The sequence below is a fragment of the Cuculus canorus genome, chromosome 11 (genome assembly GCF_017976375.1).
Source record: "Cuculus canorus isolate bCucCan1 chromosome 11, bCucCan1.pri, whole genome shotgun sequence".
NCBI classification, from domain to species: domain Eukaryota; kingdom Metazoa; phylum Chordata; class Aves; order Cuculiformes; family Cuculidae; genus Cuculus; species Cuculus canorus.
This window is the reverse complement of record NC_071411.1, coordinates 8,926,012-8,938,994: the sequence shown is the minus strand read 5'-3', so window position 1 is coordinate 8,938,994 and position 12,983 is coordinate 8,926,012. Positions and strand designations below refer to the sequence as shown.

The following is a 12,983-nucleotide window of genomic DNA, read 5'->3' as shown; positions in this document are numbered from 1 at the left end:
CCCCTGGCCACGCCCCCACCCCCGCCCTTCACCTCCCTTGGTCTCGCCCCCACTTTGGCCACGCCTCCTTGTTCAGACCACGCCCATTGTTTATTTATTCACGGGGCCGTGGTCAGGCCACGCCCCCTCTGCTGACCACGCCCCGCCGCCCATCGCGCCCGCGCTCTGGCCACGCCCCATTTGACCACGCCCCCGTTCATTAACCCTGTTCCCATGTTCTGGTCACGCCCCCTCATCTGGCCACGCCCCGTCCGTGGAGCGCATCATGGTGTCTGGCCACGCCCCCTTTCCTGGCCACTTCCCCTTTTAGTCACTTATCGCTCTCCCTGGTACCGCCCCCCTTCGTTCGCCGTGCCCGCGCCGCCATTCGGGGCCGGCAGGGGGCGCGGGGCGGCGGAAGCGGCGCGGTTCCCAGGTAACGGCGGCGGGGCCGATTCCGGGGCGATGAGCGGCGCAGGCGGACGGCGGCTGGTGCTCCACGTGGACCTGAACAACACGGTGGTTGCGGCGGACACGGTGTCGGGGCAGGGCCCGCGCGCGGCGCTCAACACCTTCCTCACCACCGTCACCTGGGGCCGCCCCGGGGCCGCCGGTGAGCGCAGGGGCCGCGGGGGCCGGGCGGGCGGCGGCGGCGACGGCGGCTGCGGCTGAGCCCCCTCCTCTCCCGCAGGCGAGTGGCAGTGGGCGAGCGACCGGCCCTCCCTGACCGCCCCCTGCCCCGGTGCCCGCAGCTACTACAGCCGCCACGGCCGGGACCCCGCCTTCACCGAGGCGGAACCGGGCCGGTACTTCGGCAGCCTCCACGCTCGCCACCTGCAGCTGCTGGAGTGGCCGGGCCGGCCGGACGACGTCTTCTCGGTCCAAGGGGAAGACGGCAAGAGCTACCACCTGATCCTGCCCGCCTTCTTCCGCCTCCTGGACACCCTGCACCGGGAGCAGAGGGTGTTCGCCATCATCTTTAGGTCCTTCGGCACAGACCTGCCCCGCGCCCTCCGGGCCGTCGGCTGCGCCCTGGCCGGGCAGCACCCCCGGTTCCCTGCCCTGCGGGACGTGGCAGTGAGTGGCACCCTGGAAAATAGGCCGAAACCTGTCCTCAGTATTGGCTGAATGTCCCACTCTTGAACCACTTGGCCGTCCTGCTTTTAAAAGCTGCAGCGAGGAAACACAGCTTCTCAGGCTGGAGCTGTTAACCAGGGCAGGGCACGTGCGCAGAGATTGTGGGTGTGTGGGGAAATCCTGGGTGGGAAAGGTCTCCTTTTGAGGTATCCCGGGTTGGAGAAAGCATCCTTTCTGCCAGAAAGGGACTGCTGCAGTAGAGCAGGGCTCCCTGGCTCGGAGCCGATCCCAGACGCGGTTCTGACCCTGGTAGTGCACCAGGCAGGACAGTGGGATCTTCAGATGCTGCTTCAGTTCTTCTTGGAGCACTGATTGGGAACAGAGATTGAAACGGAGGCTGTGTGCAGCCAGGAGGTCATTCCTTTCCATCCCAAGGAGGGGATGATTTTTGGCTAGGGGCTTCCACTCCTCCTCTCTTCTCCCCACAACTGTCCTCCCACACTGCAGTCTCCACCCTGCTGTCTCTGCCAATGCATGAAACAACCTGTCTGCTTTGGAAACCTTCCCTCTCCCACTTTCTATGGTCCTGCAGCTCCCTGTGGACCTCACCCCTGGCCAGATACGCTGCAGCAAGCGCGAAGTGGTGCTGACAAGGGGAGCAGAGCGATTGGCCACCCGAGAAGATGGAAGAAAACTTTATGACTACTTGAGCTCCTTTGAGGGAATTGGAGGCTTCCAAGACCACTTTGACTGGTGAGAAACGGCACTGAGGAAGTGCATTGGGCATTTTCTGCTCTCCTGTGATTTTCTGAGCTTCTTCCAGTCTTGGATAGCTCCTACTTCTCGTGTTTTTGTTACTTATGTGATCCCCATTTTACCTGTGGGCAGCCTGATGGGACTCTCGCATCTTTCTTCCAGTCCCCAGCTCCTGGTGTACCTCCTGCTTCTCTCCGAACACCCCCTGCTTTGCCACCTCACTGCAAAATGCTTTTCTTTTCTGGGAGGCAGCAGCTGGCAGAGGGACAGGATGATCTCCATCCTTCTTCCCTGGCTGACAGGGCTGCCCTGAGTCCACAGTGTAGCCTGGCCTGCCTTTACCCGAGAGCTGTCGTGCTCTGCCTCTCCTGACTGCTCTTTGTCCTGCTTGCTGTTTCAGGTGGGCCAGAAATAAGTTCTCTTCCCGGGGTGGGAAGCCCCTGTGGATCGACCCTCACGATCCCAGTGTTCACCACATCTTCATAGATGACAATATCCGCCTGGATGATGCGGACACCATTGTTCATCCCCAGGTAGGTGGCTGAAGGCCCTCCCGGTGCCAGCTGCCTTCGCTCAGGGATGTCCCTGGTAAGGTCAGGCACGTTTTGTCCTCTTTGCTTGAGCATGAGCCTGCAAAGGGGGTGATCAAGGTGCAGCCCTGGTGTCACTGCACCCCATGCCACCAGCGTCGCTGGCAGCGATGCACAGGGCTGCCCTTGGGGAGGGTGAAATTGGCCGGCAGTAGAGAACAGCAGGTGCTGGACGCCTGCGCTCGCTGCCGAGTGCCTCTGCTCTGCCAGCGTGAGTCAGCCCCGCTCCCGGCGGCAGCAGGCCAGCCAGCCTCGGCGTGCGGCCGCAGCTCCTCTGTGACACCGTATGGAAAGGGAAAGGGAATGTTTATGCAGACAGAAACATGCCTGGCAGTTGGACAACTGTTGATGTTTGAACGAGAGCCGCAGCTCCACGGGCAAGCCTGAACCCCTGCTTTTTTCCATCCGGGAGGAGACAACACAACGTAGGGAAACCAGTGGCAGCCAGCGAACGGTCAGCAGCGTTTGCCAGGCTGCTAGGGAGTGGTGAGGCATGGGATGCTCATCAGCTATTCCCTTCCGTACAAGCTCTCTCAGCTCATGGATTTGTAGCTGGTGGCAGGAGCTGTCGCTGCCTGGAGCAAACCTGTCAGGACCAGGCTTCGGTCTGTGCAGTGCCTGATTCAGGGAATTGCTGTGGATGGCTCTGCCGAGTGCCTGAGGCCCCTGCACGTGGCAGCTGCTGCCTGTGTCTCTGCAGCAGCCGGAGCATGGCTCACACAGATCAACTTGCTGCATTTCAGAGTTGGGCTGTTTCACTGATCAAGGAGTTCCTCTTCTCACCATTTGTAGCTGGGATGGCTGGTCAATTGGGCTGCTGGGCTTCCTCACAGCAGCTGTGCAGCTAGTCCCAGGGCTCCCCTACACTGGGTCACACAGGTAGGGTCAAGTTATGGTGGCAGCAGACCTTGCTTGGGTCTGGGTGGCTGCAGAGCATCTCACCAGCAAGGCTCATCCCCACTGCCGAGACTTCAGTGTCCTGCATCCAGGATCACACCTTCCCCTACTCTTGCATTGCCGGCTCCACAGGGCTATCCCTGTGTCAATTACAGTGATAGAGCAGCATGGGGAGGGAAATGGATTGCCCGGTGGCCTTAGGCAGAGCCACGGTAAAGATCAGGTAAAGTCCCTGTTCCCTTCTGTGCCACAGGCCACGACAGCCAAAGGAAGACTTCTTTGCAGAGGTTTTTCCTGGGGTTGGCTGCTCTGCAGAGCCTGTTCCTTAGGGGAGGCCCAGCTGTGTGTTGAGCTGGTTCTGAGCCAAAGGGGCCTCATGGGAAGGAGGGAAAATCTGGAGAAACTTCATTTTCTGCCACTGGAGTGGAGATGCGAGCTCCTGCCCTCTGCCACCATCCTCCTTTGCAGAGACCCACAGCCTGAAGGCACCTGGCTGAGGAGAAGGGCTCTGCTGCCTGGCTCTGCGCTCCGGGCACAGCCCTGGCACTGCTGCCCGCAGAGGGTGCGAGGGCTCCTGGGCACTGCTGTCTCCCTGCAGGTGTTTTCGGAGCGGGGAAGCAGCACCCCCAGACACGCTCCAACCTCGGAGCTGTACGATGTTTGCCTGGTGCAGACCAACCTGCTGGAGGCCATTGCTGATGAGGACTATTTCCTGCGCTGCGTGAGGAGGTGTGAGGAGAACTATGACCGCTACCTGGCCTGCATGGAGAAGGACACCCCGACCTAGCAGTGGGATGGACAATGACAGCAGCACACGGGGTCGAGGGGCTCTGGACTGGGACACCCCCTGCTTCCTGCTGCGTGCAGGCAGAGTCCTGGGCTGGGATCCTGCCCCAAGCTGTCCTCTCAGTCTTACCAGGAACCTCCATGCCCAAGCACAAATGTCTTAGAAGCTTATGTGATGGGATCTGTGGAGGAAACGGCTTTCCCTTCCTCAGCAGCACCGTGATGGGCAGGAGCAATGCAGGCAGCCACGCAGTGTTCACGCATCCCTTCCCAATGCCACGCCGGTACCCGGTGCGGAGCAGGTGCTGGGGTCAGCACAGCGTTACCGGGGCACGGCCAAGCGCCACGGGGTCGAGCTAGCGATGCCGGCTCACTTCTGTCTGGTTTTAAAGCAAACTTTTGTAGCTTGTCGCTGTTGTGAGTTCCCTGCCTGCCCTTGGCTCTGCCTCTGGCAGGTGCAGAGCCCTGTCCCAGCTCAGCCCAGGGGGGATAAAGGTACCGGTAGAGGCTTTGGGACGCGCGTGCACCGTGTGGTGCTGCGGAGAGACCCCGGCCCCCCGCGGTGGGCACGGGCAGGGGGTGCCAGGGAGCCCGGAGCTGGGGCGGCTGCGGCACCGGGGAGCGGGGAAGGGGCACGGCGGGGCCGGGCGGAGGGGCAGCGGGGCCGGGGCGGGCGCGGCGCCGCCCCCAGCGGCAGCGGCAGCAGCAGCGGGCGGGCCCGGCGCCGGGAGAGCGGCGGAGCGGGCGGAGAGGTGAGCGGCGAGCAGCGTGCGGGATGCGGGCAGCGCTGGGGGCGCGGGGAGCAGCGGTTCGGGGACTGCGGGCTGGGCGTTGGGAGCCTCCGGTAGCGGGAGCCCCGGTGGGTGTGGGCACCTTGGGGAACAGGAGTCCCGGTGGGTGCAGCGGGAGCCTCGGGGGTCCGGGCTGTGCACCGGGAGTCCTGGTGGGCGCGAGCAGAGAGCCCCAGGTTGCCGGAGCCCCGGTGGGTGCAGGCTGCGCATCAGGAGCCGCAGGTAGCAGGAATTTCTGTGGGTGCAGACTGCATTGGGAGCCCCGGTAGGTGCAGGCTGTGCATCAGGAGCCCCACAGAGCAGGAGCCCCAGTGGGTGCAGGCTGTGCATCAGGAATCCGGGTGGGTGCAGGCTGTGCATTGGAATCCATGGTAGGTGCAGGCTGCATCAGGAGCCCCAGGTAAAGGGAGCCCCAGTGGGTGCAGGCTGTGTATTGGGAGCCCCATGGAGCGGGAGCCTTGGAGGGTGCAGGCTGTGCATTAGGAACCCCAGGTAGTGGGAGCCCCGATGGGTGCAGGCTGTGCATTTAGGAACCCCAGGTGGTAGGAGCCCCATTGGTTGTGGGAACCTCGGGGAACAGGAGCCACACTGGGTGCAGGCAGGGAGCCTCAGGGAGTGGGAGCCAAGAGGGAGCGAGCAGGGAGCCCTAAGATGCAGGAGCCTTGGTGGGTGCCAGCTGGGAGCTTGGGGACTGTGGGGCTGCAACACTGCTGATGGGAGCTGGCTTGCTGCGGCTGGGGGGAGTGCTGGGTGCCCAGGTGCTGACTTGGATGCTGTCCCCACAGGAGTCGGCAGGCAGAGCCGGGCCAGCACTGAGTCAGGCCGGATGGGCAACACGGCAGGGCAAGGGCCTGGGGACCCCCCGGGTGGCTGAACTGGTCCATGGCGGCGGGCGCGGGTGCCTTCGCGTGGGCCACCTTCCCTGCTATGCCCACGCGACGCGTGTACTGCAGCGCTGTGCACTGTGACGGGCAGCTCTTCGTTCTGGGCGGCTGTGGGAGTGGTGGGCGAGCCCTGGGTGCCACCGAAGTGCTCGACCTCCCAGCCCAGCGCTGGACCACACTCCCGCCACTGCCCACGCCGCGGGCCGGTGCTGCCGCCCTTGCCCTGGGCAAGCAGATTCTGGTGATGGGTGGTGTGGATGTGGCACAGAGCCCTCTCGCCTCCGTTGAGATTTACCATGTGGATGAGGGCAAGTGGGAGAAGAAGGCAGCGCTGGCTCAGCCGTCCATGGGCATCTCAGCCATACAGAGAGGTGAGGCTGGTGGGGGGCTTATCTTTGGGTACCTCTGCCATCTGGACAAGCAAGGATGCAGGGGCCAGGGATGCTCAGATGGGATTTGAATTCTGCAGCTGCGTGGGATGCAGCTTGAGGTTTTTACACAGTAACCAAACTTGTCACTTAATGGCAGGGTCATGCGGCTGCCCCAGCAGCCTTGTTGCAGCCCAGGGCTGGAGAGTACAGAGCCCCAGGGGCACAGAGCCTTTTCTGGTGGCTCTGTCTGGGAGCTGTGCTGAGGCAGCCAAGCACCTTGGTGCAGCTCGGCTTGGCGTGCTGTGCACCGAGCACGTTGTGATTCCAGCCCAAACTTTGCTGAGCAGCCTCTGAGCCCTGGCACACAGCCCAACAGCCTTGGGGCTGGGCCGTATGTGGTGCCCACATCTGCTCCTTGGCTAGGGATGCTGAGGCATGGCCTCAGGTTGCAGTGGGGTGGGCAAGGCACAGGGGATGGCAGGGCAGCAGTGGGAGTGGGCAGGGGTGCCGGCCACACCTGGAGCAACAGCAGGATTTGGCAGCATGGCTGTGTTGCCATGGCGTCTCCAGGGAGATGGTACTGTCGGGAATAATTGGAGCCAATGGTCTTGTGCTCCGCTCTGCTCCTGATGGATGGGATAGAGAGAGGGGTGAGGGAGTCCCAGCAGGGTCAGGGCACCGCTGGGCTCAGGCCTGGCCACAGTTGCCATCCCCAGTGATCCCCCAGCTGTGTCTGGCAATGGGGCTCAGTAGTGTCCGCGCTGCCTGCCCTGGATAGCATGGAGGGGCCTTACTGTGATGCCCATTGCTGTCCCCACCTCTCTGCCGCCCTTTTTGCAGATGGAGCTGTCTATGCACTGGGCGGAATGGGTGCAGACACCTCTCCCCAGGCACTGGTCCGTGTCTACGAGCCGACGAAGGACCACTGGCAGCCCCTGCCCTCCATGCCCACCCCCTGCTATGGGGCTTCTGCCTTCCTGCAGGGCAACAAGATCTTCGTCCTGGGTAGGTGCTGCTGGGGTGAGCTGAGCATCTCCCCGTGCTCCTACCTTCTCTCTCTTCTGCCTCCCTGAAATGGGGGGGTGACCTCACACACTCCAGGGTGGATCTGCACTGCCCTCCAACCCCAGCACTGCAGCTGGCCAGCCCCATTCTGCTTGCTGAGCCTGATGATGATGCCGGCTCCGGGCACTGGCAGCCACAGCATGTCCTCTATGCACAGGGGGCCGTCAGGGCAAGCTGCCTGTCACCGCTTTCGAGGCCTTCGACCTGGAGACAAGGAGCTGGATGCGCTACCCCAGCGTGCCCAGCCGCCGTGCTTTCGCTGCCTGTGCCATGGTCGATGGTGTCTTCTTCAGCCTGGGGGGACTGCAGCAGCCAGGACCACACAATTTCTATTCCCGTCCCCACTTCGTTAACACTGTGGAGATGTTCGATCCTGTGCAGGGTGAGTTCTGTGCCCGTGGGTGATGTGGAAACATCCCTTGCAAGTCCAGAATGCCTCCCTGGGGCTTGGTGAGGAGTATCCATGCCCAAAAGACTTGGTTCATTCGGGCTCTGAGCATCAGCCCCTTCCACCCATAGTAGGTCCTGCCCTTCGTTCCTTTGATGCCATTAGCCCAGGTGTCTCCTGGCTTCAGTGCACAGATGCCTGCCCCATGGAGGGGAGCCCCAGTGGGTGATGTTCACATCTTCTTGCTTCCAGGTGCATGGAGCAAGCCAAGCCGTGCTGTCCGCATGAGGGAGAAGAGAGCTGACTTCGTAGCTGGCTGCCTAGGAGGAAGAGTGGTGGCTGTGGGTGGCCTTGGTATGGCAAGAGGGAGGCTTGTGGCAGTGTTCCCTTCCTCATCTGTTGTTGCACATCAGTGACCTGTGTGGTGGCAGGGAGTTCTGCTCTGCAAAAGCATGGTGGTACCGAACACCCTCAGCAGCTGTATGGCCTTAGCTCTGCCCACCGTGTCCCTCCTGTGCCCTCAGAGGTCTGGGGAGACCCTACTACACTGTCCCACCCAGTTGCTTGCCCCTTTCAGCCCCCAGCCAGGCTATCCCAGCTCCGTATGCTGTATACCAGGCTTGCACAGCCCACACCAGCTCAGCCTCACCGCAGAGGGCTGCAGCACCACATCCCTCTCCCGAGAGAGCTGGGGAAAGGTTAAGGCTGTCACTCAGCAGCAGAGATGCAGTGGGGAGGGCTGCCTGAGGAGCCCAGCATCAGCCACAGCACCCCTGGCCCTGCAGTGAGGGCTGCACGACCCCACTGAGCTCACCCGGGGTGATGCCACAGGGCAGGAACAGATGCTGGGGAAGGAGAGCGGTGCTGGCTGGATCCCTGTGGCAGGGCATTGCTTCTGAGCCCTGCTGAGACTGCAGCTGCTTCCCCTTACTCCCTGGTGATGGCTGCGGGGTGCTGGGGCAGAGCCCGCACTGCGGCGTCAGTGCCGGCAGCCCTCCCCGTGAGGATGCTTAATAATCCTCTTGTGCCCCGGGTAATTGCCTTTGGGACCACAGAGCTCTTGCAGCCGGGCTTTGGGACCAGCTGCTGCTGGGGGCTCTGGATGGGGCATCAAAGGAATGTGAAGGGGAAAGGCAGAGCCTGGGGTGTGGGGAAGGCTGCAGGGGCACTGATGCCATCCCATCTCCCGCAGGGAACCAGTCCTGCCCGCTGGACTCAGTGGAAGGGTTCAGCCTCTCACGGAAGAAGTGGGAGCCACTGCCTCCCATGCCTACTGGCCGCTGCTCCTGTTCCAGCTGCCCAACGCCCAGCCTGCTCTTCGTCATCGGTGGAGTGGCCCAGGGCCCCAGTGGCGCCGTTGAGGCTCTATGCCTGCGTGAGGTGCCCTGAGCAGGACCCCGGGGACCAGCCCCGACCGAGCACCAAGTGCCTGAAGACGGGGACAGGGTGTGCACGCACCTGCACGTGCAGGTGACCGGGCTCTGGGGAGCTCCCATCCCATAATGCCGGGCACCGGAGCAGCCGTGGTTTCTTGCCATGCTTGGATACCCCTCTTGGCTCCTGTGCTACTGCAGCAGCAGAGCCCAGGGCAAAATCCTGCCTGGTGGGAGGGCTGTGGCTGCCAGCACGGAGGGAGTGGCGGTGGCAGGACTGTCGCTGGCCGCGCTGCCTCGTCCGGCCCCGTCTGTGCTGTGGCATGTCCGTGCCATGTGTGTAGCAGTGAGTGCTGTGTCGTCGTAGACCCAGTCGATGTCTCATGTAGCACAGAGGTGCCCTGTAGCTCAGTGCCTAGGAGGTGATGTAGCACCTCAAATAAATGAAACACGTGGAATTTTACCCTGCTGGAGTTGTGTCATCCCTGGTTATCCTGCTCCGGGCAGGGATGTGACTCATTGATGCACTGGAGTGTTTTCAAAGAAGGGCAACGAAGCTGGTGGAGGGTCTGGAGCACAAGTGTTATGAGGAGCAGCTAAGGAAACTGGGGCTGTTTGGTCTGGAGGAGACTGAGCTCCTTACGGCTCCCTGAAAGGAGGTTATAGTGAAGTGGGTATTGGTCTCTTCTCCTGAGGAACAAGCGACAGGATGAGAGGAAATGGCCTCAAGCTGTGCCAGGGGAGGTTTAGACTGGATATCTGGAAAAATTTCTTCACCAAAAAGTTTGTCAAGCATTGGAACAGGCTGCCTAGGGAAGTGGTTGAGTCACCATCCCTGGAGGTGACTGGTATTTAAATGTGTAGGTGTGGTGCTTAGGGACAGGTTTAGTGGTGGTTTGGCAGTGTTTGGTTTATGGTTGGACTCAATGATCTTAAAAGTCTTTTCCAACCTAATCATTTCTATGATTCTATGTGCTGCAGCTTGCTGGGAGACCAGCTCCCAAGGAAAAGCCTGATGAGCCTTCCTCTGGTAGGGCCCTGTGCTGTGGGGCAGGGGTGGCTTCTGCTCCTTTCCCCAGTGCCAGGGCGAGCAGAGTAACGCGATGTAAGGATGCGCCCTCCTTCTGGAGGGAGGGAGAGTGCCGAGCAGCAGCTGCTCTCAGCAAAGGGGCTGTGAGGGGTGAGGGCAGCATAGGAGAGAGGCTTTGTCAGAGAAAGCAGTGTACAAGAGCTGGCAGGGAATGGCAAGGGCTGCCAGGATTCAGAGAAATAAAATGAGATGCCTAATGATGCTGGGGATCCTGGGCCCCATCCAGCCCCAGAACCCTGTCCCAAAGGATGGAGGGTGTCTGGTGCCTGGGAGAGCTGTATTCATCTGTATCCAGCTCTCCCTGACACGAACACCTCATCTCCTGTTTACTGGCACCAGGAAGGGAAGATAAACTCTGTACAGGTGGCGGCCGTAAGTGACATTCAGGGGTGCACAGTGAGACTGGAGCGGGAATGGGACTCCCCAGCTGCCCGGTGCCGTGAGCTCACCTGAGTCACAGAGCGGCAGTCACAGACACAGGCGGGGGATTTGATCTTTTAATGATATGACATTGGAAAGAGCTCACAAGTCTTGGTAAATATCAAGCATGGATGCCTGACCTTTCAGAGAAGACAGCACAATCTTTGGATGGATAGTTGCGCCATAAAGAGGAGAAACTGAATCCCGTCAAATGTGGCAGCATCCAGCACAACACTGGGTCAGGCTGCGCTGTCTGCTGGAGGTGTCATGGCACAGGGAAAGTTGGAAATTATTTAGAGAAGACCATTCACGAGATGTTTTCAGTGTTGTTGCCCCATCGCTTCCGCTGCCTGCCTGGTGTGGTTACTGCAGGGTCTGTCCTGTTGTAACAGTTAGCCATTTCCCTGTGTTTCAGGAGGAATATCCTGGGATACCTGGGCTAGCGGTAACTTGGCTAAAGCCATGCCTGCATCTGCCTCTGGAGTTGCCATAGAAACACCACTGTGCCAGAGCCAGCATCAACAGGGAGCCCCAAATTAGTGATTGAGCTGTACTTTGGCAGCTTGGGGGTTGTGCTGGCAGCCAGAGAAGGGCGTCAGCTTGTGCTGTGCCAGGGGTCTGGACAGGGGGGGACCCTGTCCTCTGAGCATAACCTGGCTCCAAACTTCTATGAATATTGCAGCAGAACCCCATTTTCACAGCATTCCCTGACCCGCACTCAGCCCCAGTGGGCTTTTCCTTCCTGACATCCTGAGAGGTGACTGACCCTCCTCAGTGCTGCCGCAGGCTGAAGGGACATACTCCAGCCCTTTCCAGAAGCCACCAAGGCGCATAACTCCACACTTACCAAGACTTTAGTCATGGGGGACCCTAAATCATGGAGCTGTGTTGGAAACACAGACCTGATTAATAAGCTTTTTCCACAGGGGCATTGCATGGATAGGATAAATCAGACGCTGAGTCACCGTCAAATTGACATCCCTGCGTGCCGACTTTGCAGCTTTCCCTACAGCTCACGAGGTGCCCAGCACTACTTTTATCAAATTCAAGGTAATGCTGGCTGCAACAGCCAGGAGATACTGGAGAGGGAAGCCACATTTCAGGAGCCTCTTGCTGTTGTGGTGCTTCCAATAGTGGGGCCAGTGGTCCCTGCCCTGCCTGGGGTTTGCCCCTTTCTTGCCAGCACCTTGCCTCATGCACGTGATTGGCTGGCACATCAAACTACTGCGGTGCTTTTTGCGTTGGCTCTTCCACTTGAGGCAAATAGAAACATCTGACCTCCCCTAAAAGTCTGGATTACTCATTCTTTTCTATCTCTGCATTTGGGCACAGGATCAGGAACCCACTCGAATGAGGGGAAGAGAGAGGCCAGGATGGTGTCAAGGGGCATCTTGGGGTGGATGGAGAGATCATTAAGCAAAGGATGATGGCCCTGGCTGCCCTTGGAGACCAACAAGTTATTAACTGAAGAGCTCCTGTGAGTTTCTAATGAAATGCACTATGAAGAAAGAAAAAATATATTGCTGTCTATCTCCTGGCAGCTTCTGCTAACTTTCACTAAATGAAAGGCTTCAAGTATCTGGCCACACTCCCTAACGCTAGAAGCACAGTCTGTTACTTCAGATATAAAGACTGCTACGAGCCAGTGCCTGGCAACATGGCTAATCTCTTTGGAGTGTATATGGATGGGGGAGAGTAGAACTGGAGGTAGCTGTCAGACCTATAATTAAGAAAATGTTTTTTTCTTATAGAAATTTCTTTCCATTGTCAGGAGAGATGGGAAAAAAAAAATCTCATTTATCATGTTCTACAAACTCTGTAGACACTCAAACCAGAAAGCTCCAGCCACACCAGAAATAGGAATAGCCTTGTATAATAGCCTAAAATAACGTGCCAGGCCTTATTGCTGATGCACAAAGCACCGGCAAATCCTTTCCTCAGGGCAGTGGAAGTGCTGTAAATGGGTACATGGCTCTGCAGCCTCTTCTGAAGGGAGTTCTAAACAAGTTTCCAATTACAAGCAATAAAATGATGCAGGGCCATATAGGACGTGGACGAACAGCGAGTCTCTTGGCAACAGCACCATGCACTGAGATGTACAACAGACCTGTAGGAAGTTCAGGCGCAGAACAAGGCTTTTATTTACTCAATAAGCACAATAAACATTAATATTCCTGTCATCATGGCTCTCTGGAGGTAGGTTTGCCTTTCAGCCCACAGCTGCCTTGGACAGCCCAGCCACTACCCCAACCCTGAAGCAAGAACACAACCCAGGCTGCAATTCCCTGCTCTAGTCCTAGGAAATCAACCTGTTGGAGGCTCATCATGCATCTGAGAGTTAACAAGCCGTTGTGATAAATCCCAGCTATTTATACTAGCCCTAGTCTAGTATAAATATTAATAAAGCAAAAACAGCACAGCAAAGTCACTCCAAGAAGTTTTTTTAGGGGTAGAAATCCAGAATTGTTTATTTTCTTTAAGTGAAAACTTTATTTCTGTGGGATTTGTTTAGGAAA

General features: G+C 59.1%; 2 protein-coding genes across 3 annotated transcripts; both read left to right on the top strand.

The window, feature by feature from the left end:
* The first annotated feature begins 321 nt into the window (after window positions 1–321).
* Window positions 322–4,093, top strand: LOC128853306 (uncharacterized). The gene is made up of 5 exons (XM_054077022.1): window positions 322–592; window positions 671–1,056; window positions 1,649–1,809; window positions 2,213–2,345; window positions 3,898–4,093. The coding sequence occupies exons 1-5, from the start codon at window positions 445–447 to the stop codon at window positions 4,084–4,086; spliced, it is 1,017 nt and encodes a 338-aa protein (XP_053932997.1). The 5' UTR covers window positions 322–444; the 3' UTR covers window positions 4,087–4,093.
* Window positions 4,094–4,447: 354 nt separating this feature from the next.
* KLHDC8B (kelch domain containing 8B) lies at window positions 4,448–9,406 on the top strand. 2 transcript variants are annotated; one of them, XM_054077021.1, is made up of 6 exons: window positions 4,448–4,580; window positions 5,662–6,131; window positions 6,972–7,136; window positions 7,354–7,578; window positions 7,837–7,938; window positions 8,777–9,406. In XM_054077021.1, exons 2-6 carry the CDS (start codon window positions 5,759–5,761, stop codon window positions 8,971–8,973), a joined length of 1,062 nt encoding a protein of 353 aa, XP_053932996.1. In that variant the 5' UTR covers window positions 4,448–4,580; window positions 5,662–5,758; the 3' UTR covers window positions 8,974–9,406. The 2 variants fall into 2 exon arrangements, with proteins under 2 accessions (XP_053932996.1, XP_053932995.1); XM_054077020.1 differs by lacking the exon at window positions 4,448–4,580 and adding an exon at window positions 4,744–4,837.
* Window positions 9,407–12,983: the final 3,577 nt, after the last annotated feature.